General features: G+C 42.3%; 1 protein-coding gene across 2 annotated transcripts in view; it reads right to left on the bottom strand.

The window, feature by feature from the left end:
* The window catches only part of CACHD1 (cache domain containing 1), an 81,340-nt gene that overhangs the window by 6,287 nt on the left and 49,894 nt on the right, over positions 1-25,159 (bottom strand). Inside the window, exons 5-25 of one of the 2 annotated variants that reach the window (XM_015870815.2) lie at positions 24,611-24,737; positions 22,337-22,481; positions 20,864-21,080; positions 18,146-18,295; positions 16,945-17,178; positions 15,241-15,390; positions 14,543-14,666; positions 13,791-13,908; positions 12,950-13,118; positions 10,941-11,083; positions 10,126-10,316; positions 8,873-8,983; positions 7,194-7,316; positions 5,528-5,627; positions 5,283-5,399; positions 4,071-4,231; positions 3,315-3,401; positions 3,014-3,130; positions 1,896-2,047; positions 1,363-1,524; positions 165-242 (exon numbers count right to left, since the gene is read on the bottom strand). In XM_015870815.2, the coding sequence (XP_015726301.2) occupies positions 165-242; positions 1,363-1,524; positions 1,896-2,047; positions 3,014-3,130; positions 3,315-3,401; positions 4,071-4,231; positions 5,283-5,399; positions 5,528-5,627; positions 7,194-7,316; positions 8,873-8,983; positions 10,126-10,316; positions 10,941-11,083; positions 12,950-13,118; positions 13,791-13,908; positions 14,543-14,666; positions 15,241-15,390; positions 16,945-17,178; positions 18,146-18,295; positions 20,864-21,080; positions 22,337-22,481; positions 24,611-24,737 (2,976 nt within the window). Of the gene's footprint in view, positions 1-164; positions 273-1,362; positions 1,525-1,895; positions 2,048-3,013; positions 3,131-3,314; positions 3,402-4,070; positions 4,232-5,282; positions 5,400-5,527; positions 5,628-7,193; positions 7,317-8,872; positions 8,984-10,125; positions 10,317-10,940; positions 11,084-12,949; positions 13,119-13,790; positions 13,909-14,542; positions 14,667-15,240; positions 15,391-16,944; positions 17,179-18,145; positions 18,296-20,863; positions 21,081-22,336; positions 22,482-24,610; positions 24,738-25,159 lie in introns of those variants that run through there. The other variant, XM_015870816.2, reaches the window with a different exon arrangement.

The following is a 25,159-nucleotide window of genomic DNA, read 5'->3' as shown; positions in this document are numbered from 1 at the left end:
AGACTGAAAGTGAAGTTACTATTTAAGTTAAAACATTGCAAAGACATTATCTACTGCTCATCAGCACGGCGCTTCCTCATATGCTTTTAATTCCAGCTTATTAAGAAAACAAACAGCTCATTTAATCTAACCTTTCTCTTACAGCGAAGTGATTTGGTACTTACTGATTCCTCTGTCTTCATGGCTGTCATCATCCCTCTCGTCCCTATCGTTTTCCAGGTTCGACATACGCACTGACATTTCTACACACCATTACAAACAGAAAAATGCAACTGTTAAAGAGAAAAATTTTGGATCAACTTACTAACGGCTGTCACCCATGTAAGACAGTGGAAGCACTTTGCATTACTGTGCAGGCTGAGCTTGGCGTGCTTTGTTTCCAAGACAGATGGGGCACAGGGATATTTCTCATATCTGCGATCCCACAAACAGCACACTGAGCAGAAGCAGGGATACACGTGAGAAACAGGCACGTTCCAAACAACCCAAGCAGGAGGGCTGTGAGAAATGTACTCCTCAAATCACCACTCCTGTGCAGAAGTGAACATATATAACCAGGGTGTTGTGACAAAGCACACAGAGCTGTGAATTTGGCCTTATCGTCTGAGCTCTGGAAAGATCCTAACTTCAGCTTCCTGACAGGAAATGCTGTTGAGTTCCTTGGACAGACTTTCCTCTGCAAGCAGTAGGTCAGCCTGCACCCAGAAGAGGGCAGCAATACACAGGCACCCTTATGAGGACAGGACCTTGCTTTTACAGAGGCTGGCAAGAGAGAAATTAAAAGAGGGTGAAGCATGGAAGAGAGAAACAAAACCAGGGAAGGAGTTGGTTTGTTTGTTTGTTTTGCCTGTGGCTTTAACTCCCACATACTACTTCCTCTCTCAATATTTACTTGGAATGAGCCCAGAGGAGGGCCCCTAAAATGATCAGAGCTCCTCTCCTATGAAGAAAGGTTGAGGGAACTGGGCATGTTCAGCTTAGAGAAGAAAAGGATCCATGGAGACCTCATTGTGGCCTTCCACTACTTGAAGGGAGCGTATAAACAGGAGTGGGAAGGGCTGTTTGTGAGGGTGGGCAGCGACAGGACAAATGGGAAAGGTTTTAAACTGAGGCAGGGGAGGTTTAGGTTGGATCTTAGGAGGAAGTTTTTCACCCCGAGGGTGGTGACGCACTGGCACAGGTTGCCCAAGGAGGCTGTGGATGCCCCATCCCTGCAGGCATTCAAGGCCAGGCTGGATGTGGCTCTGGGCAGCCTGGGCTGCTGGTTGCTGACCCTGCACACAGCAGGGGGTTGGAGCTGGATGAGCACTGTGGGCCTTCGCAACCCAGGACATTCTATGATTCCCTGGTTAATCAGCTCACCCTGTGCTGCCAAAGGTGACATGTGCTGGTGACTCCTCCGATGTATCTGGTGACGATACGCATACACTGCTAGGACAAGCACCATAATGCAGCCCATGATGCCTCCTGCCACTGGGCCAACCGGTGCACTTTTTATCATGTTCAGAGTGATTACTTCATCTCCTAAATGAAACAAGGGACAAAACAGAGGGGAAAAAAATAACATCAATGCTCTGCAGAAAGGTTTAAGAGTTTCGAGGTGTGCAACTGCACACACAGGAAAGCACCCTTTAAACAGGCAAAGAGATCTGGAGAGAGCAACATCTGAAGGTCACAAATGCGCAAAGTATATTCAGCCACATGTCGTGACTTTCAAAGATCCCATGCCCAGGACAGCCCCTTGGTTTTTTAATTATTTTTAAATTCCTTTTTGTTCTATCTTATGCTCATTCACCTCTAGCATAGAAGACAAAATTGAAGTGTGCTCTGACACTGTAAGCATACATTACTGACTACAAAGAGTTAATGTAGCATCTGTTCATAAGAGCAGTTACCTATTGCTCCCAGGTCATCCACATACGGGCTCTTGGCTCCCACGATGCCACCAAAGCATTCCTTCTGAGGGGCACAGTAGGACTTATCCAGATGGGTCTTCCCATCGCTGTCTACCATACACCACTCACAGTCCAACACACCAAAGCAATCCCTGGAAATTAAAACCAGAAGACCACCACGTTTACTGTCAATTCCAGAACTTTTCACTTGGCATAGTTTTAGAATCAAGAGATAAAAGGTGGCCAAAATCATCTATAAACCTGCATATTACGTAACATTTGGCAAAAAAAAAAAAAAAAAAAAAAAAAAAATCAATAAAATGCTAGGTAGCACGAGTTAAGTTAGACAGGGGACCTGCATCTTGAGCTCAGATTTCCAAGCCTGTTTGTCTTCTTTTTCTTCCTCTCTCACACTGAGTAAAGACAGAACTTCCTTTTTAGCTCTTCTAATACGACATTTCTCAGCATAGTAAAGCCTGACTGAGGTTCCACCCTTTTTCTGCAATCCTCTGCAAGATGTAAGATGGGATTTAGAAGCCTGGTCACAGCACAATGTGTTCTAGCAATCTCAGCTCCCTAGAGACCACTCATAACTAACAAAAAATAAATAGGCCCTCAAGCTTCTCCACATAATGCCTGGAGTAGAAGAGAAAAGCAGGGAGCTGACAGGCAGCGAACATCCCCAGTGTGCTCCAAGGTAACCCCTGTTAAAGTACTGTCTCATTTCTCTAAGCACTTTGATCCACATCTTCCCTCAAAAGACAAACACGGCAGTGCCGCCCACTTTGCTAAAAGGAAGAATTTGTCCCTTCAGCAGCAAACCTTGTACTTGCACAACCCTCAGTTCTTCACATAGTCACAAAGTGTGACTGGAAACCATTTGTTTGCTATTAGTGGTGCTGTGTGGCTCAGTGATACTGAGGTTTTATGTTTCTGAACTGCAGCATGATGTTATCTTTGGTGTGTGCTATAATATCTCATCCTGGCATTGCATTTCCTTTTTTGTCCCTTCTTTGCTTGTTTCAACTGTGGAAGGAGGAGCTGTTTTCACTTTAAGGAACAACGTGAATTATTTCAGGAACAGCGTATATCTTCAGGGAGGGAGAAGGGCACTTTACCCGCTCTCTGTTCTCTGATTGCACTGAGTGTTAATGCATTGAGGGAGTGCATCCTGCAGGCTGGGATCGATTGCTGTGAAAGTCATTGGCTCCTGGTGAACTTCACAGCTTGGATTCCTATATCGGGGCAAAAGGAAAAGCCCTGTATTAGAAGTTGCAGTCAAGTAATGAAAAACGTATCACCTTTAGCCATTAACAAATCATATGCTTAATTATCCTGAATAATGCTGCGTGTTTATCCCGATTATTGTGAGCAAACACTTTATTCTGTTAGCTTTCATTACACCCCGTTTGCTCTCACCTGCTCTCAGCATTCGTGAGGTTGCCGGTGCACTCGTTTACCTCCAGAGGGCACTCACACGGGCATTCACATTCATTCTGCTCCATTCTTGAGAGACAAAAACCACAAGAACAACACATTACGCATCACTCCAATCTTAACCCTGCAGTGCAGCTGCATAAGGGCTGCCCACCATGGAGAAAGCTGCTCGGTATCCTTTCTCTTACCCCCGGGAATGCAGGGATTGCTCCTATTCTGTGCTGGGGTTGAGGACAATGCATTAACTGAACCTCCCAGATCAGTTTCCCACCCACTGAAACTGAAAAAGCAGACAGCCCTGGGCAAGTCTGAGAGCCAGATGTAAGGATCCTTCTTTCCAGTGGAACAAACATATGGTGCAGCCAAAATCTCCTGCAGTCTTTGGGACCCCCATGATGAAAAACTACACGTCAACTCGTATAAGATAGTGGGTATTAATATGCCAGAACAAAGGGCCTGATCCACAGCTAACTCCCCCTGACAAACTAAATCAGTCGTGGTCTTAAACCTTATCCACACATGACATATGAACACATCAAGAATAAACTACCCTTAATATAGTGACAATACAGATTAAAGGACTAAAGGAATGCTAAATCACCACGTCCCTTACAAACAGCATGGGTAAATTTCGGTTTCGCTTCAGTTTTGCAATCCATGTTTTCATTTAACTTATAAAATAAACAGGTTATAAGAAGCACGCTATAAGTGCCCACTTGTGCCATATCTCCAGCTGACCTGTGGCAGTTCAGACACAGCCTGTCCACCATGCTGCAGGCGCAGAAAGCAAGAGAATCACAGGTCTCATTGACGATGCCCACGAAGGCATTGGTGCCCGGTATTCTTGTCAGCCTGTACTTGGAGCAGTGGCTGCCATGCACAAGGTTTGTCAGATCTCCCTAAGGAAAAACAAGCTGTTGTTAATGGCACAGCAAGAAACCTGGTCCTCGGGGAGCTTCAGTCTTTTCCCCTTCTGAAAAATGCAGAGCAGACAGAGCAGAAATGTACAGAGACACGCCTTTAGAAATAAGAGGCTCCTACAACTGTTTATCAACCTGTCAAGTTTTGCTCGCCTTCCAGACTACAACAAGGTGAAAGGATTTTGCTGAGGATGGAAAAAATGCACTTAGTTTGTAACCATCACTGTACAGCTGTGATCTATTTGGTGGGCCAACTCCATTCTGATTCCAATTTGCACAGCACAACCTTAAGGGTTTGCTCTGTCCCATACAGTTTCCTTTAGAGTAATACGCTTCCTGCTTTGAATTTCAAATGTGGGGGAAACCTTTTAAGTCTACCTGACATAAATCAGTGTATTCTGACATAATGTTCAAATATTTCTGACACTCATTTCCCACCTTCTCTTCTCATTAAACGTTGAAAAGTGTTATTTAAAGAACAACTCCTCCCACAGAGCTTAGCATCTTTTCAGTCATTCTGCGATTGTCTTGCAAGGGTGGATTTGTGGCACTACAGTCAGCATTCACCATACAGCAAGAGATGACAGACCCTGGCTTGGACCTCTAAGCATGGCTGAGCACAAGGGGAATCCAAACCTCCAGTCTGCAGTCTGACAAGTGACATTCTGAAAATGCTTGTGCACATTTTATCAGTAAACACATCTGTTTTCTTGCCTAACAAACCTCTCTCATTTTCGTGATGCTGGACTAGGCTCTGCAGACACCAACCACAGCTGCCCATCCATAATCCCTTGTGTGTCAACTGACTTCTCAAGCGAGAACTATTTGTGCAGTCCGGATCACTGATTCCATGTTTGGATGAGGGTGAACAGAGGCCAACCCACACAGCAGGAGGGCTTAGACTCATGTCTGCTGATCCTGGCAAGGGTTCCTGTTACCACCAAGAGAAACCCAACCCAACCAAAGTACATTCAAAATCAAAATAATAATTAAAAGGAGCAAAACAAAACAAGAAACCCAGCACACTTACCACCAGGCTGGTATTAAATTTATAAAAGCGCTGAACTGTTCTGTCACTGAAGCTGTTGCAGAGGTTTTTCTTGACAAAATTCGGGTGGTTAAGAATGTCATTTGCTACCAAGGGCTCCTGAGTGAAAAAAACACACACAGGATTTCATGACTTTCAGACCAGGCAAAAACAGCAACTTCTCTGCAGTCCTTCCCACCTCAGAAGCTGGAAGGGGTAAGAACAGACCATGGAAAAAGAAGCCAGACCTTGTGTGTAATGTGCTGCTGCTCTACCGGCGCGTGTCCTTTGGGATCGATGAGGGTTGGATGTGCCACCAGGTACCCTCTGTCCTCCATGATAAAGCACCTGCCCGTGGCAAGAGGAGCAAACAGCTTTCCTTTAGACTTCCTTACTAATTAAAGAGAGGTTTCACACTCATTAAATGACATCCCACCCCATAGAGAATGCTTGGGCATCATTCACAGCCTCCCCAACTGTCTCTTTCCCTTCCCAGCTATTCCCAAAGGGAGGTGGTTACTGCGGCCACTCAGCACCACCCAACATCTACAACAGAGTCAGGAAAACATTTTAGAGTTTTGCTTCTTTTTTTTTCCTTCTTCTTTACTCCACCAAACTTATGGGGGTTGCATTAGAAACTCGTGTTGTGGATGTTGTGTCTTCCCATTTAACATCTTCAAGATGTTGAAGGAAACAGGAGAACTAATGGGCGTGTGGCTGAAATGATGGAGAGCAAAGCTTTGCAGAGATCCATTTAAAAATGAACAAATTCCTGCCAAGGAGTTGGAACTGATGTCTCTAATCCTGTATTTATGGAAAGGCTCTAAGCATTAGCTCCAGCTTCTACATTGTAATATTATATAAGACGCATATAATAATATGCTTGAAAATTCCAACTTAGGGAATGCAGAACAGAGGAAATTATCTGATTCTTTTATTATTAACAGCTTTTAACTGGAGAGGGGAAAAAAAAAGAATGCCAAACCAGAAATCCTGATACACATTTTAAACACAATAAGATATACAAAAATACCCAAACCAGGATGACAGAAAACCACTTCCCTTCTCAAACATAGAGTTTGAAAACAAAGAAACAACAACAGCGCCCAAACCGTGTTATCACATTAATCCAGATCCAAACTGGAGCCTCTCCCCAGCCACGTGATTTTTCAAAAGCCAAGGAAAAAAGGAACAATTCCATTCACACAGGTCAAATTAAATTAGCTGCTCCAGATGGAACTGTACCTCCTGCAGCTACGGCTGTGCTGGGTACCCTCTAAAACCCAGCAAAAGTATATTTTAATAAAAATTGTTAAAATGAAAAGAGCAGGACTCATAATTACTACATGTGAATATTGACTGTTCTCGGTCACTGGGTAGGTCACTGTCCCCACAGAAGGTGCGGGACATCTAGGGCAGCCCCAAACGAAAACAAACAGAAAAGAAGTGTGTTCATTTAATAAAGCTGGGTTGTTCTTATGCAGGGTTTCAGCGAAGCCTAAACAGAATCAATGGAAATCTTCCTTTTTGCACTACTGATGACAATTTCCTTAGCTCATGACCTTGACCACATACTCTTTAGGAGAAGAACAAGCACAAGTTCTAGTGTGAATCAGAGAACAGACATTGTTGCCCAAGGAGGCTGTGGATGCCCCATCCCTGCAGGCATTCAAGGCCAGGCTGGATGTGGCTCTGGGCAGCCTGGGCTGCTGGTTGGTGACCCTGCACACAGCAGGGGGTTGGAATGAGATGAGCACTGCGGGCCTTTTCAGCCCAGGCCATTCTATGATTCTATGAATGTAATGGAATTCCACAGTAAGACAGGATGGAAAGTACCAGTGGGTTATCGGGTCCAAGAGAAAGAAAACGGAACAGAACAGTGAAGACAAGTATGAACAGAAAGAACAGGCTTACCTAATTTTGTTTCCTCCATCTTGGTTACAAACTGGCAGCAGGTCCATGAGAACTTTGTAGAAGTACCGCAGGGTGAAGTCAATGCCCATCACAGCCACTGAATGCCCTGAGGACATCTGTGCACTGCAGAACAAGGGGGGAAAAAAAGCATGTAAAACACCAACTTGAATCCATACCTACACACTGAAGCTCAGTTCACTCTGGCCACATCTAAACGAGCAGGTCCAGTAACAGTAACTAAAGAGAACAATCTCTTATCAATCTATTCTGCACTGCTCAGGATGGAACAATTCTACTTTCCAAATGAAATAGTCAATGCATACCAATAACTCCATCTAAATCCAATCACTACGCATTTCCATCTACGACTTCCCAACACAAACTAAGACTGTAGATCCCCCATCATGTTTTGATTCAGTATTTTCCTTCCTCTGTAGGACAACCATAGAACAAACATTTAGGGGAAGTGCAGAACATGAAGTATCTGTGGATGCCCCTATGCCTGCTTATGGACGGCAGCAGGAAAGGCTGTTGTGCATTGCAATATCGTGCTCACACTGAAATTGACTCATGTGCCTACTTCTACCAGTTCAGGAATGCACTCGGTTGCCTTAGCAACTGATATATCAAAGCCTACAGGACAGTCTCAGGCTGATGCATGGAAGTATATTTTCTCATAGCTCTATAATGGTAAAGAAGCGCTAGTTTTGCTCAGTCTCATCTTTTTAACGTTCCTCACCACAGTGACTGCAGAGTGGTTTACTGATGCAAGCTGCATTAAGTAACTTCTTGCATGAGTCTTCTATTCCCAGACTCCAAAGAAGAAGGAAGATGTACATGAAATGGGAGTTCCAGACAAACTGATGTTACTGAAACCCACACAGCTGTTTCTAATGAGTAAATCTATTAACTCCACTGATCCCCTTCTGTCCCTCCCCCCACTCTTTTTTTTTTTCCTTTAGGGATTATAACTGCATGTGACTATAAGCTTTAGAGGTCATATTTACCCAGGAATCACACTTAAATCTGCCAAACTTCATTTAACTCTTCGTTAATCATGTTCTAATAACCCATGCACCCTCTATGTTCTTAAAGCCAGCTGGAATACCTCCCTAGATAAAAATCAGAACTCTGATTAAGTGCACTTCTCTTCTTACAGAAGTGCTTATTTCCCTTGAAGAAATCTCTCTGTGAAAAGCATCACACAGGCATCAGGCAGTGCTGCTCCCGACAAAGAAGGGGCAGATGTTGTGTGCTGGAAAACCTCAAATGGAGCTGAAATGTCTCCAAGAACAGAAAAACTGCCCCAGACTCTGCTGGCTTTGGGATCTGGATTTACCAGTGCAGCATCAGAATTCACCTCCTTAACAGTCAGCTTTTAGATAGCAAAGAAGCCATGTGCTCAGTGAAGAGCCTCCATATAGAAACCTGAGTATTTCTGAATCTCGGGAGAGTTTATTATAGTGTGATTTAGAATATATTCTACCCATCAAACTCCTTTAAGCACCTTACAACTCAAAATGAACCCAATATAAAAGTATAAACTATAAAAGCTTGCTGGTTTTCAGTTCTCGACCACACAGCAGTCACTCATCTGTTTCTCTCCTATCCAAAACAAATCTCTTTAAAAGATAATTAAGAATATCCTTTCTTGACACAGACCCAGAAACACAACTTACCTGGAAGAGTGAATGGTGTGACTGATGGTAACGACGTAGCCTGCCCCTCCTACATCTAAATAAGGACCAGTAAAGGTAATTAGTCCTGGATTGGCCACTGCATGCAAGTACCTAAGGGAAGCAAAAGAAACACTGGTTATTAGGGAAAAAGTGTGACTTTAAAATTTAAGACCACATCCTTGATTTTGTAGAAATGCAGCCAAGCATTAAATTCTGCATGCTGACAATGATGTGCTACCAAATTCACATTTCTTAACACTAAACAAGTTCCTAAGCATGATTTATAAAGCATTCGAAATGCTGGAAATGCTTTAATGTGTGAGAAAGCCGTCAGCTCCCTTTGCTCTGCCCCAAACACCAGCTAACAGGACTGTGCTGCACTGCACAAGCAGCCTGACTGACTTCTACATAAAAAAATAAGATGGCTTTTGTCTGACGTTGCATCAGAAATGAAAATAGCGAGAGGCCTTTACAATCCCTTGCCTCACTGCAAAAACAGAGCAATATTCCATCACTTTGTCAGCAAAAACATAAGCAACGACAAAAAGAGGAAGAAAACCTGAAGAAAAGATAATCAAAATGAAAGGGCAATGATTTTCCAGGGGAAATGTGGGTTGAGGAGCTCCAGCACGAGCCTGTGTGCAGCTGGAGGCACTGCAGCCATCCAGGGGCTCACTCAGAGTCACAGCAGGGCAGCACCTGGTTGCCTGCTTCCAACAAAGCGCGTGTCACAACACACAGCACGTTTCTCGCCAGTCTCAGCCTCTCATTTGTAATGTATACAAATATTTTCCCCAAATCAGCTGCTAGTGCATAATGAATAGCTTGCAGTCAAGCCAGCCCATTCCTGTTTTACAGCAGTGTGGGAACCCACTGCAAACAAACAAACTAACAAACAAGAGGACTGAAATATTCACAGCCAAAGGAGGTGCAAGGAGCTGAAAACACTTCAGAGCTGAATTAGTGAATCCCTGCAGGGGATGCTCTCTTTCTGAATATTTATATTCCCATCTGCTACAGCAGGGATATGAAACAGAAGCTATCATTTAAAATAAAGGGCTTGGCATTAGAAGCAAGAGAGGGTTTAACTAGTGGCATGTACGCATGCAGCCTTTCACCCACAATGACAACATTTCTACTTAAGCAGTTTACAGCTGACCGTAGCAACCCAGGCTATGAAATCGATACCAAATCTTTTCCTCATTGCCTGGCCAGATTATCCAAAGCTTTGATAACAGAACCCTAAAACTCACCATTGTCTCCTGGTGGGATCAAATGCTTTGTCCATGAGGGAACCGGGGTAAATTCGGAGCACCCCATTGGGGGTTGCTATGTAACGGCGCACAATATAACTGTTCAACTGTTCATAACTACTCATTTCCATTTGTGTCATCCATTCATCTGTGACGTGACTGGTAGCCATTACTTCATTTCTGACAGAGAACTGCAAAACAAAGACAGACCTAGCAGGGTTCCTCTAAGACTTGCATGAAAAGATAATAAGCTGCTCGCGGGGTTTCCTAAAGCTCCATCGGAGATCATCTAAACTCAATTACTTGTTTAAAGTCTTCTCACACCAGACATCCTAAGCAAAGGAAAAGCTTATTATAATGAAATACCGTTGTCATTATCTCCGTGGCTTTTTTAATTCAGGTAAACAAAAATAGTGCTCTGCTTGCAGAAAAAAAATCAGACTTTTCACATCTACATGCCTAGAAACACTAAAATAATTTTTACTTAGAATTTCCTGCAGCTTTATTTATTCTCATGTTCATTTCAATAGCTGCTTATCAACTTTTTTTTTTTCCTGCCTCCTGGGGAATGACGCTCTGTCCTCTCTGCTCCTTGAGGCCCATGGCCATCTATCTCTCCAGGCATGAAGATACCACTCCAAAGCAGCACTACTGCCCTATAGCCCTAAGAGCATCAGGAAATAAATGCAGGTGCTGCATTCAGGTACTGGCCTCTGGGATGAACGTAGTACAAGCTGACCATTCAGAAGGTCAAGCCAAAGGCCCCAGCTGGGAAGAAAGCAGGGACAGAAATGTGGCCAACAGCAAAGATGTACCTTAAGGCCAGGATTAGCAATCAGGCGCGTGTTGTCACTGAGGTACGCCGTGTAGTGCTCCACCATCCGCTTTGTCTCGGGCTGGCTGAGATGTTCATAAGGAGAAGAGAAGCTGCCCGCAGACAGCATTACCGTAGGGCTTTCTAAAGAGGGCAAAACATTAGAGAAAGTTAAGGACAGCGAATTGGACGTACCACATTGTGAATGCCTTCACACCATGAAAGCGTATCTGATGTGTTCTATCTGAGGATATGTGGAAGAATTACACTAGCTGTGCTCTTCATTCCTCTCAAAAGCAAACCCAGAGGGAGACAGTGCAAGAACTGGAGGGACCCTGCGGTAATTGTCCAGTCCTCACCCAGCCAGAGCTGGTCCTATGAAAGCATGGTCCAATATCAAGCACCTGCACTCCTAAGCACCTGAATGTTGCATAAAACAAAGCACGGGGTGGATGATGCAGCACCACATGGCAAAGCATACAAACCCTAAGGGACTTCAGCTCTCATGGCAAACACCACCACAAACTACAAAGCCTGAAGCCAGCTCAACCCAACAGAGCACGCTTACTTGCTTTGCTGGTGAACTACCTTTCTCATTTCAAACACAGAAGTGGCAAAGTTATCCACTCACTCCGATCTCTGTGGGTTATTTGGTAGATTCCAGTGCCCTCGTTCTCAAAGTCTAAATAACTTCTAATTGTTATTTTCTGAAAACCTACACCAATTGGTTTCCATTAAGAGAACAAGACTTCGTGATAAAGAGGTAAAGATTAATTATCCATGTTTAGATTGGTTATGGAGAAGAAAACACAAAAGAGCAACTTCCAGTTCCAGCTAAAGAACAACCAGAGGATTACAAGAGCAGAAGAGGAAGCTCACCAAGAAACGTGCAGCTGGCTGGGGTGTTTTTCAGAACAGATCAGAAAGTAAATGTTCATTGAGCAGAAAATGTAATACCTGAAAGCTTTTACTTTTTAAAAGGAAAATGATGAAGGTTGAGAAGAACAACTTTTCTGAATATCTGACCCATGGACCCCAGTTTCTCAGTACATAATGGTCTCCATAGGAAAAAGAACAATAGCTGGAGTAAGTGATCTGCTTTTATTCACATTCCTCTAAAACACATCACCACACATCCAGGAACCACGTGTACTGCAGCCATCACTTATGAACTTCTGATACAGGCCTTCATCTGCTTCCCAGACCAAATATTCTGATATGACTGCATGGTGCTTTGTATGAAGTTTTTCCTCTTGTCAGCTTAATACTGTGTTTTTGGGTTATTTTCTATTTATAACTTATCTTTCTGGATATAAGGCAATCAAGATAGGCAGCACATTAAAGAAAGAACTAAAAAAACCAACACCCTGTGTTTTAAACAACTGACAAAGCAATTTCTGTAGGGTCTCCTTTGGAAATGCCCCCATTACTCCTCCAGTCTAATCCCATTTAGCTGTTTGTGGCACTGCAACACAGATAAGAAAATACTACAACTGTGGCTCTAACACACCGTGAGACCCTCAAGCTTTGCTACAAACAAAAGCAATTAATTCAGAACTTCTTATAAAATAGCACAGATTTATGTACTGACCTGAGGCTTTTTTCTGAAGTGTAAATGCTTGCAACTTTATACATATATAAAAAAAATAAACCTATGTTCTTAGGATATATTCACAGAACTAATCATAGAATGATGTCAATAAGCCATTTTGCAGCCAAGAGAACAGAATGTAGTGAGATATCTTTCCCACTCCACTTTCTGGGAGCTCAATCAAGACTGACAGTGCTGTGACCTCCCCTCCCTGAGCCCCATTGCACTCACCCACTCCAGTGCTCACCAATGAGAAAGTTAGCTCTGATCAATGGAGAGAACAGACCAGTGGGTACGGCTGATAAGAGAATCAGCTCTGGAATAAAACATCCCTCAAGAGGACGATATTGCCAGCATTTTATGAGCACAGTCTGACTGTCTGCTGCCACACTCTACAGAAACAAGCACGAGAGCTCTACCTAAAGTCGCCAGCTGCTTGAAGTGCAGGCAGGCGTTTGGCTGGCCCAGCAGATCCAGGCGGTGATACAGGAGCTTGCTGCTGGGGACAGTGTTGAGATTCTTAAGCTGCTTCACAGGTATTTCTGGTTGTATCACCACAACGCACAGAATAAAGGATGTGTCCTGAACCTGGAAAACATGAGCAAGTCACTGAGACCTTCATTTTGTTGTTTCATCAACCATCATTTCTAACACTGTTTTGTAGATACTTACTGAAGATTCATTAACAGAGGCCAGGGTTTAGCTTCACAGGTGACAAATTCACACTGGCACTCCCATCACAAGGAATACTGACAATTTAACTGCAGAGATTTTGTCATTCTTAACTGTGTACTGCATGGGTCAGATGTTTTATTCGTTTGTGTATATTTAAGTACTCTGTAGTACAACAGAATGGCAAAACCTGCCCAGCTGCTCAGTAAAGGTGTTTGGTACTTAATGTGGCATTATAACATTAGCCTCCTCTGTGAATTTCTGATATCCAGTGACAGATCTAATTTGTTACAACTACTCAGCTTAATCTTTAAGGCTGTATTTAACTTAACGCTGTGAAATGATCCACAAGTACCCTCCTAAGTTTGCTGACACAAAGATGTAGCCAATTATTTCTGGTAAAATTCACCTGGATTATGTTTAATTTTACATTCTTTTTTCATCCCGGGGTCAAAATTAGTGTTCACATGCATTCAAAACTCAAAGGCCATAGCAACATGTTGTACTTTGCTATATCCAATATATTCATATACTCTTCTATACGTTAACTTAGTGGCACCACACAACAGTGTCACGTTAAGCACTTACCATTTTCCAGGCATAGCTGACATTGTAGGCTTCTTTCCCAACTTCTCTCAGTTTGTTTACATGCCAGGACAGCGAGGAGTTAACAGGGACCGTAATGATCTGGCTGCCCAGGGGAATGCTATAGTGGCAAAAACAGCATCCAGCATTTCATTACACACTAAGAAAGCTCCTGAACAGTATGTTCATAAAAAATACTGGAAGCTCTGAAGAGGTCAGCTGTTATCTGCCTTAAGCGAACAAAAAGACGTTTGCCCATCACCACACTTAGAGAAAAATCTCTTGCAGCAAAACACATTTCAGTTTCTGTTCTGTGGCTTCATACAGCACATGATCACCACTCACCAATGCTTGATCCAACATTAATACTGGAACATCAATCCAGTTAAATTGACTGATGAGTCAACTTAAATTTAAATTAAGAAAGACTCGACTGAATGCAACCTGATTGTGAGAGAGGGAAGATGGTGGCTCAAAGCGAGGAGCTGTTTTAACACTAAAGCTAAAACAAAAATTGCTATTAGATGAAGGATAAAGAACTGAGACCAAACATTGGACAGTCCTCCTGATGTGGAAGAGAGATTAGAAAGATTACCTGCCACGCTGGCTGTGGAAAGCTTGCTTTCCTTAGCTGCAGGCAAAAAACCCAAACAGGACTGTTCTGCATTTGTTATTTTTTTCTGAATGCTCCTCTAAAACTACTTCTGGTGCCCAAAGAACTGTTAACACTCAGACTTGCATCCTGGATTCCATACCTGAGGATGTTCTGCCGCACCAGCTCAAATTTGGGAATGTTCTCGTAATGTATAATATCCGTGTGGAGTGGTGGCTCAGACAGCAGGTAGGGCCTGGTAAGGGATGGGTGCATAAGAGTGTACCCTGAAAAATAAAGACAAGGACATGCACTGAACGCTCTGAAACAACTGAGCACAAGTGGAAAACTTTTAGGATAAAAAAAAAAGAAAGAAAGAAAAGAAATACAGTAACTAAGTACAAGTGCTGGTTAACTTGTACATGTTAACAGAAGCAAGCAAAACAGCAGAATTATCAAAAAGGTTGCAAAGTAAGAACTTCCTAAGTTGCTAATGAGGGCAGTTCATAGAGCCAAGCAATAAAAACAATGTGGGATCAAAGGAAAACGGCTGAACATTTGTGTGCATCTCCTCTGCCTTTTGCCCTACACCACAGAAAACGTAAAGCTTTCCAAGTGTACAATCAAAGCAGCAATAAGCATTTCCACATCAAAACTCCCATATAGAAATCTCACATTATGAATCCGCCCATAGATTCTAGCCAGCTCTCAGGCAAAACTAACTGAACACCACACCATTAATCCTTTCGCGAACACTATCATTCATTACTTACAGACAATTTAGATACATGAGGATTAAGTATGTACTTTTGATGGCTAACGGTCTCAGTGGGAATAGATTATTTGAACCAAAAAAATTACCTTTATTATCAATGAGAAACGTGTAGGAGCCCAATGAGTCCTGGTAATAGGTGACATCTTCCAAGATATACGCAAGATTAACATCCACTCCAACAATCCCTAACAGCAGGTTCCCAAAGTAGCACGGTTTGCTTACAGTCATTATCAGGCCTTAGAAGGAGACAAATAACATAAAAACATCACATAAGAAATAATTACAAAATAACAAAATGTTAGACCAATTTTATACAGTATTCCATGCTGGAGTACGAATGAAGATGGTGTTTCTACAGGGAAGCCATGCAGATTATCTGTTGGGTCTGGCTGGTTTTAGTCACTCTTCCCACTTGCTTTCCATGTTTCTGATAGTGCCCTGAGGTATTCCATCAGCTTCCTAAAATACACAGTATGTTTCATGGTTTGGGCTTTTTTGTCAGTCTCCAAACTGATCTCTTATACTAAGAAATGCATTCACATGACATTATTTCATTCCTTCAATGCTGTCATTTAAAAACAACGACAAAAAGAGGAAGAAGTAAGAAGGAGGATTCATAATCATAAAGGAACAACAAAGACAAATTATTGCTCACCTATTGTGTATTCACAATGTCACACCTCTTCTGCTTAATTAAAACCCAGCATAGCCAACATACTGTGAATTATTCCCATAATTACACAATGGTTTGAGAAGCTCCTCTTGTGCCTGAGGTAAGAACTCCAGGTAATACCTTACTTCTCTTACTTTCTATGCCATTGCTGTTTGGAAACTCAGCAATTAACAAATACCGCATGAATAAATATTGAAGCAGACTTGAAGCTAATGCAAGACAAACCTTCTCTATTGCACCATTTCTAATCCTTCCCTTGCTCAAATTTTCCATTATGTTTGGATGTGGCTTTGCGAGAGAAAGCTGATGTTAGGAGACACAGCAAGTTGCAACCATTCTGACTCAGAGGAGATTTACTCTGGAATAGCCTTACATTTGGTTAGGGACTAAACACCCAATCTAAACTCAAGTGCCTTTGAAAACCATTCAGCATAACCCCAACTATTACAGAATCACAGAACTGCAGCCAACACTAAGAACATGCAAAGTCTTGCATGAACCAATTACAGAGCTTTTCACATTGTCAGAGCAATATGAAACCACCAAAGTAATCCCCAGCACCACGGTGATGTTTTTCACATCTCTTTTCAGAACTGCCCTAGAGAAATGTCAGGTGAGCTTCCAAGACCAAGCAGGGCTAAACCCTGAAGCAGTGACCCTTCAAGTGATACCCATCACTTATCTAGATAGACACCACTGGTATCCATCATTGACACCCACTGATACCAAGAACCTCGAGTGCCTCATCTGGTTGTGGCAGTGAGATTAGGTAAAGCTGAACATACAGTTTATTAAAGTGGCATCAAGTTTTAAGGTAAAAGGGCAGATTCATGCGCCTTCCACCATGTCAATGTGAATTAAACACTTGAGGGAGAACCAGACTACAGCCATCTGCTGTATGAAGGTATTCTGGATGCAGTCACAGTCTAGGGAAAAACTGACACTAAGACACCAAAAAGTATCCACTAAATTCCATTTGGGCCTTGCTACCAGCCTGGCTTCCTGTTCCACCCAGTGCTTAGTGCAGCCCAACTCCACTGAAACTAATAGCATATTTTTGACAGCATACAATAATCTCGCTTTGATTTCTATACCCGAATTCAATGTAAATATTTACCATCTCCCATTTCATCTGAGAAAGGCAGACTGAAGACCGCCTCATCAATCATTCGGTTGGGGAGGTTTGTATAGAAGCGGCCGACAGTAGTTTCCAGGTTACTCAGCTGGTTTAGGACCATCATGCTGCCCTTGATCACAGGCAGGGTTGATCGATCTGGAACGCCGTACTTCACTGAGTTCTGCTCTGCCAGGTCTCGGAGGAAGGCCAGTTCTTTCAAACCCGTCACTCCCTCTGAAACAGAAACGAGAGGATAAAAGCTTACTTACCATCAAGGCTTCCGTATCTTATTCTGTAGTACCACAAATACAAGTAATTAGCAAGTACAAAAGGTAATAAGGTTGTCTCTCATACACCCCATGCACAAATTCATCATGCTGCTCACACCACCACTTTAAACAAAGACCTTTTTAACGAAGACTTGTGTGACCTATAAATCCACAGGACAGCTCTTTGTTCTCCACTGATGGCTGGTCTGCAGAAAGGACCAGGAACATATCATATGCCCATAGAGATAACAGGCTTTGTTCTTTAGCTTAAATATTAAAGCCTCCCACTTTACATAAGTCACAGGCTCAACTCCTGCAGGCAAACCAAAGACTTCTGTACATATTAGAACTCAAATGAGTATTTAAACTTACACTTAAATGATATATTAGCTTTAGCATTAGTTTCCTTGGCTGGAGTCTGTGCACTTTTCAGTAATACAACGTATAGCATTCTTACTTCAAGCTTTGTTGGAAAAACACAGGAAACTTGACTTAGTTATCTTCATATTTAACTTCACTCTTAAGTTAGGACCCAAGTTATCAAAGCACTTCAGCTTAACTGATGTTACATTCATGCTCAGTGGCTAATGACTGAGATGCAATTCAAGTGTACGAGCGAGAAACACTGGCAATCCCAGGAAGGTTTACAGTTGCAATAGTTATCGAACATTAATCAGTCTGGTTGAGGTTAGACATTTTAGGCAACAGTGTTTCATATGCTGAGCAGCTGCACTATGATATACAAGCACATAGTAGCACAGGGTTTTATACATGAAAGAGACAACATCTGGATACAGCCTCTGGATTACATGGGCCAAAATCAATTAAGAAACTGCTCCCAAAAGGGCGTGGAATTACACTGGGATGAGCTTAATAAACTGGCTGTGCTACAAAAGGGAATTTGCATCCATTGGAAGGAGAGCATTTCTCACCGTTCATAAGAGCGTAAGTGAGAATCATTACTGAGTTATTGAGAAAACTGTTTTCTTCATTGATGACACGCAGAGTTGCCTTTTTATCATCTTCTGAGGAATCTTTTGATGTGATCCCAGCAGAGAGAGAAATTATGACCATATCGGTATCTAAAAAAGAATTACAAACATAATAGAAATTGCATTAGATCTTTAACTTGGGAAAGGACTGCAGTAAGATTTCTTCCATCTGCTTACAGACAAACATACACAGCAATAGCTTCATCTGTAAGATTCTGAGCAATCCACAGTGGATGAACATAGCAGAGCCTTAAGAATTATTTCTTTTGCCATTAAACTTCCATTCATGGCATGTAACAACCATCCACTCAACCCGCTGCCTGCCTGACAGCAGCCATGCTGATGGGTTTGGCAGAGCAGACCCCACCGACACATTGTGGTGCACTGGAGATGAGCAGGCAGAGCTGAAAGGCACCTTACTTCTTCCTGTGTTGTAGGTTGAAGAGCAGCACCTAAGAAACACACCACAATGCACAGCCCTCCTGCACTGCTCACCTCGCATGTTGCCAAACACGCTTTTCAAGCTGAGTTTGTTTTACACCAATGGCCTCCAAGACTCTGAACATGCAAATTCAAATCTCTGCTTAGACACAATCTGATTTCATCGTGTTATATCTCTGCATTAGAAGTTTTATGTGTATAATTAAGGCACTCGCAGGGATCGTGCAACACCACATAATCCAAAGCACACGATGTCAGATGGTTATATACCAACTCTGCTGGCCCACCTCCTATTGAACTTCTTATTCCTAAATAGGTATGAATGCCACAAATGCTTCAATCTGTACATTTTTTCCTCGTGACTTGAAACATTTCAACCAGAATTAGATCTCGACACAAACAAGTATGAGGAGGAATGCTGCAATTTCATACAGATCCAGACACACCACCCATTTACCCAGAGTTTTCAAGGAACTCTGGCTCTCAGAGGCAGAGCATTTTCTTACAGATAGGGATAAGGGTCTCCTGAACAGGACTGCAGTAGGAACTGGCATAAAGCAGGAAATCCTGACGTGATCAGCAGCACGATTCCTCCCTCATATCCCAGTAGTTCCCTTCTAAGCTTTCCAATGCAAATCCAGGAGCAAGGCTGTATCTCTACAGCTTCCCTGACACACCCACACATTGTTCTCTGGGAACAGGATGTGAGAAAATTAACAGTAACATGAATAATTCTTTTTTCGACTTGTTTGCTTAAAAGATAAAAAAAAAAAAAAAAGATGAAAAGATTACTCCTAAGAAAATAAGTTATGCTTTATTCACATCCTCTTCTGCAATCTATTGTGCCTCGCTCTGTGCATTCTGAAGCTTGATACACACACGTTGGATCTTCAGAATCCTTCAATCTGAAGAGAAAACACAAAGCTGTTTGCCTTGTATTTTAACTTCACATACTCGCGCCCCCATATAATTGCTCTACATGAAACCTGGACAAAATGTGTTGGTTTTTGTTCCCACATCAGTTAAGAATACACCAAAACCTTCTAATCCTAACACACAATGCCAAACAGAAAAGGTACGTAGGAGGATGTTGTAAGACTGCACAGCCAACGTTCTTGGAATAACCACCCATGACTAACAAGTCTTATCCCAGCCAGCTTCAGCAGCAATGGATTTTTTCCCCCTCTAGAAAGTCGCACCCCTTTCATCATTTTGCCAGAGGATGGCAAAAACCTGCCCCTGACAGCCCTGTCTTTCAGCTAAGCAATGTACAGACAGATAAACATTTCACTTTTATCTGTGGCCTAAAGCTCAGAAGTTGAATAAACCTTTAATAGCAAAAACACTGTATTATAAACTGAGGGAATGGGACCTGAAATAGAAGCGCATTCCCTCTGTCTTCCAAGAGCGCTTTAATTCCTGGGCTTTTCTTTTTAACTCTCTTATATTCTGTGCAGCAGCTTGAGCTGGGGCCCTAAAGGACAATGACAAATTTACAACCATCCCAGCAGGCACAGCATCAAACTATGGGATCTGTATTACACACATGAAGTGACTGAAATGATAAAGATCAGCCTGCTTTCTCTCCATCCTGCCACTACACTGCCAGTGTTATTGGGCTCCAGAACTTTGAGACCTTGCTTTCCTCTGCTTCCCGGCAAGCAAAAAACATGCTGCTCCATTTCATGTCCATCTTTTCCACATCTTTCACCACATCCTCATAATGCGTACACCAAAATTCAGAATGATATTCTTAGATGAAGGAAAATGTACCCAGCAAAGCTCAGATCCCATAAAATACCACCCATAATTGGCTTTCTCTAAGAAATCCTTACCGCTAAGAAGTAAGGATGGTTTTCCCAGGATTCCAGTAATGGAGTTACCCCTACAGGTGCATTTTAGCCAATGACCCTGCAGCAACAGCCATTTTCATTTAAAGGATCCCTTTGCACATCTCCAGCGAATAACTCAGCTACTGGCAGATGACTCCTACAATTTCATATTATAGTTCAAAAGAAAGGAAGATCAGCAAGTAGAATAAACAGAAAGGGAATTGCCCCATTCCACAGCCACCTGCACAGATTTTGGCTCAAGTAAATGCCATTTAATAAAAACATGAGCTTTTCTTAATTTTGGGTCATTCGAGACACTATATTCCTTTGGCTTCTGTCAAAGCGAGAAGCTGAAGTTAAAAAGAGGATTACAGAAGAGACTTACTTCCTTGGAGTTTTGTGCCATTGTTTGTATTTCGTATCAACTGGAAAGCCTTTTGAAATCCTATTGCATGCTGCGTGGGGCTGTCAGATGACTTTATACTGCTAACGAAGGTGGACATCTTCCTTTTTGTCTCACTAGTGGCAGGAGACAGAAACGTCTTATAGCACTGATCCAGAGAGCAGGTTCTTACTGTGTCTGCCACGGTTAACACAGAGATCTTGAAAGAGAAGAAACTATATTGGATTATCTTAGCAATTATAATTCTTTATGAACCAATATAGAAAACACAATGATAAGCCAACTGAAGAGATTCTGTGGATTTAAAATTCAATTGTTAAGAAATAAATGCTTGAGGCATAAATCCATCAGATTTGAAAAGGATTAGACTTATGGCGGTTTCTAGAAAAAGAGACTTCGGTCTTTGTTTCTCAGCTGAAGTCAGCTTCACACTGCTCACACATAATAGCTGCTACAGTGTGCTGGGCAGAAACCTCAGTGGACTGGGGATATCTGAGCACAAAATCAGCCAGCAGCATTTCCAGCAAATCCTTGGGCTCCTTCACAGGAGTGGAGGGCGCACAGAAAATGGGAAAAGAAAACCCCCTAGGAAGTTTTCACAGGAGCAGCGTTACGGTGTTTTAATGTTTCAATCAAAGCAAGCCAAATCTACCATCAATTTTAATTCTGTAAATAAGTTACGGCATGTAGTGGCAGCATTTGCATTAATATACATTCAACATACCGGTCTTATTAAGCGAGTGGCATACCCTGTTTTATATTATGACTGATGCAAGAAAGTCATAGAATAAAGCAGTAATTATTTACTCGTATAACAGGTTTCATAACCACTGAACTACTGACCAAGTAATCTCTCTCTCAAATTCATTTTCTACACTACAAGTCTATATTCAGACAAGTATGTTTGACACTTACATTTAAATAGTATTAATTCTGCTGAACTATAAGCATTTTTGGGGTATCTTCCAAACATTGTAACATATGTTTGACTCTTGTTTAACAGCAGAATAAATCTTTTCCATTTCTTCCATGCAAGAAGACAGGCACGGAGGTAAAAATGAGTTATTCAAAGCAATCTCATACTTCAGAAGCCATCAAGCTCAGAGTGTGGTTCTTCTAATCTCACACTGTATCGCACTGCTGACCAGTGCCTAAAGTCTGTGCCAAGACAAATGAGCATTTAAGGATTACTCAGAAACAAGATTTTGCCTTAGATGAGTGGTTTTCACTTTTTTCAGCCTCAAGATGCCTATATGCTTCCAACATAGTAACACAGGTTTCTGAACACAAGCTCAAGTCTATGATTCTTCTTCACTCACTAGAGGCAGACCACAGATCCCCATGAGCCCATGGACCACAAGCTAAAACATACTGCCTGGGTTGAAGATACCAAGCATAGTTCCAAAAAAAAAAAAAACCCAAAGAAAACACAGTCATTGCATACAGAGAGCTCACCTTATCGTGTTCATCTATAGAGCTCAGAATGACCTGAGCGGCATCTTTGGCAATCTGAAGCTGTGTTTCTGTGACTGAAGCTCCATGGTCCACAATGACAACAATATGCTTGGATTGAGGTCGAACAGTAGAAACATAGACAGGCCTGAAGGAGAATGGAATGCAAACCAACGGCATGACTCATCGTTCCCACTAAAGTGCTTGTAAGTAAAATAGAACTGAAAACAAAAACACCCCCACGAAGAAACAATAAAATGCAAAAGGAATTTTGAATGTTATGAAAGTTTCATACAAGACCAGCAGAGGACCTGAACCCATACAAAGGACCCTCATTCCCACTCTCTTTTGCTTTTAACCCAAGCCTGGTGTCAGATCCTTCTCCCTGCATCACAGCAGCTGCTTTCAGCTAGAGATAAACAGCTTTGCTAAAGCAGCAGCATATCTGGGACTCCTGTTTGCAGAACTTACACCAGGCTTTGGACTAAGCACGGCAAGCAAGAACTGCTTCATGATCAACACTGGGTGCCAGGAATATTACTCACATTAGAAAGTGAGCGCAATGGTTGGTATTTGTTGGTAATGTAACAAGTAAAAACCTGTGTGCCCATGTAGAACTGTATTAGCATAGGGAGCTTGGTTTATTTTAATAAGAGAAGGCTTCTGGCCAAGTAAGGGTTTTCTCTTTGTGCCTTGGAGGGTTTCACACAGGTTATGCTCCACAACCCCTCAGGCCTCTGCAGTCTGAACTGCATGGATCCATCTGCCTCACCCCTGGTCAGGGCTCTCAGTGCTGCGTGCCTCTATTTGTGCTAACATCAAAAACCACAGTTGCAGTGAAGCGATGCTCAGATGTAGTCCAGTACTGTGAGGTATGTGTGAAAGATTTCACAAGCTCTATTGCCAAGGTTTCAACATGGAACAAATTAAGAGGAACTTCACCGAGAAGAGAGAGGAAAAGAAGACAGAACTCTCTTCCCTTTCTAGCCTAGACACAAAACTACGCACAGTCAAGTGCTCCGGGCACTGCTGTTATTATGTCAAAGACACTGGAATCTTATCAACAGTCAAGGAAATGCAGAAGGTTTTAGACAAGGCACTGCAGCAAATAGCTGGCACAAATCAGTTCTAAATCGCAGAACAGCCTGCAGCTCTGCACTGGTCCTAATACCCAGAACTTAAATAGCATGTTTGATCTTCAAAGCACTCAGCATTAACTAACTAATCTGTCCAAACTATGCTCTAAGGTAAATGCTAGCAAAAAGAATATATATATATATATTCTCATTAATTAATGGAGAAATTAAGTCCACAATTAGGTGACTTGTATGAAATCACCAATGGGTTTAGCATCAAAATTCTGACAGAGACTTGGGTATTCCCAGCTCTCATGTCCTCATGTCACACCTTTCCAAGACCAAGGCAAACTTAATCAAGCCCAAGCTCCAAGCTTTGATGATATGCAGAAGACAGCACCTGTAAACATCTGGTTGCTCAACACTGTCAGCTGACCCAAGCACTGCTTGCTCTCTGTGCATTCAGCTGTGTGGAAATGTACTTGAACGGGTTAATGCTTCCCTCGCATAGACTGATTAACTGGTACAATTAACTAATGTGTGACCTTACAGTGACTAAAGCTTTCTCTCCTGACTTTCTCAGAAAAATCCACTTGATCCGTATGCATAATATTGGCAGCAAAGGCCGGGGAAGAAATAGCAAACCACAACCGCTTTGCTGCATGCCTACAGAGTAGGCAGGTTATTACCCCGAGCAGGAAAACCACGTCACCACTCAATCCTTTTTTCCTACAATTTTCTGAGTAGAAACAGAAAACGTTCTCTATTGCTGCTTCCCAGCTGCCCGTGATGGTGCAGGCTGCAGAAGTGCTCCTGCCCACAGCCCTTCCAGGCTGTCACCCTTCCAGCACCCCTTCCCAAAGCAATGTGCCTGCCCAATCAGTACAGTATGTGCCTATTACTTTGTTAATAGGGACCAACCATGAGCCAAATACAAATCAAATCTTGCCCGTGGGCTGACCAACAGTTTACAGATGACTGATACTTACAATCTGTTTGATTTGGGAGACCTGAGGAATCTCTACACAATTTTATTTTACTTCAGTTTCTTAAAAATGAAAAACAAACCTAAGAAAACCTGGGGTACTCCAATAGAGGTTGCTCATGAAAGCTGTTGGCTTGGAAAAGCAAAACACTGGAAGCTGTTTGAGGGATGCAGTCCTAGTGCTGTGCCCATTAAAGTGGAGGGGTCACATCATACCTGCTGCGGTGCTCGTAGCTGCCTTTGCACCGGAACTTGTGGGCTGGGAAGACGGTGAAAATGCCTTCTTCTGAGCTGAAATATTGCCATTTAATCCCAGGGTTTGACTTCAGATTATCAGCAAGAACTGAAAGTTGGACAGGAAAAAGTGGGGTTACAAATGGAGGTGACATATATACACACACAATGATAAACACAATAGAGCTTTAAAAAAGATTTAAGCAACAACAAAAAAAAAACTGTTAAAAAAACCCACACTGCTAAAAAAAAAACTGTATGTTTATTACATTGAGGAAATCCCAGAATATAAAATAGGTTTTGCTGCTTAGACCTCTGTAACCTCGTCCATTAATATTACCTATTCTGGCATCTGTTAAAAAACATGTCTACATGAAGCATGTGATGTACAGTTCTGCGCCTTCTATTGAGCATCTTGCTTTTAGTATTCCTCTTTGGAGGGAGACCCAAAATAACCCAGACAGCTTCATCTCCTTGATCTCATTATTTATCGGACACCCCAATGTTGGGGTTGGAAATCTCTGCAGAGCA

This window comes from Coturnix japonica, chromosome 8 (assembly GCF_001577835.2).
Source record: "Coturnix japonica isolate 7356 chromosome 8, Coturnix japonica 2.1, whole genome shotgun sequence".
Lineage (NCBI taxonomy): Eukaryota > Metazoa > Chordata > Aves > Galliformes > Phasianidae > Coturnix > Coturnix japonica.
Note: the sequence above shows the minus strand (reverse complement) of the source record. Positions and strands in the feature narration are given on the sequence as shown.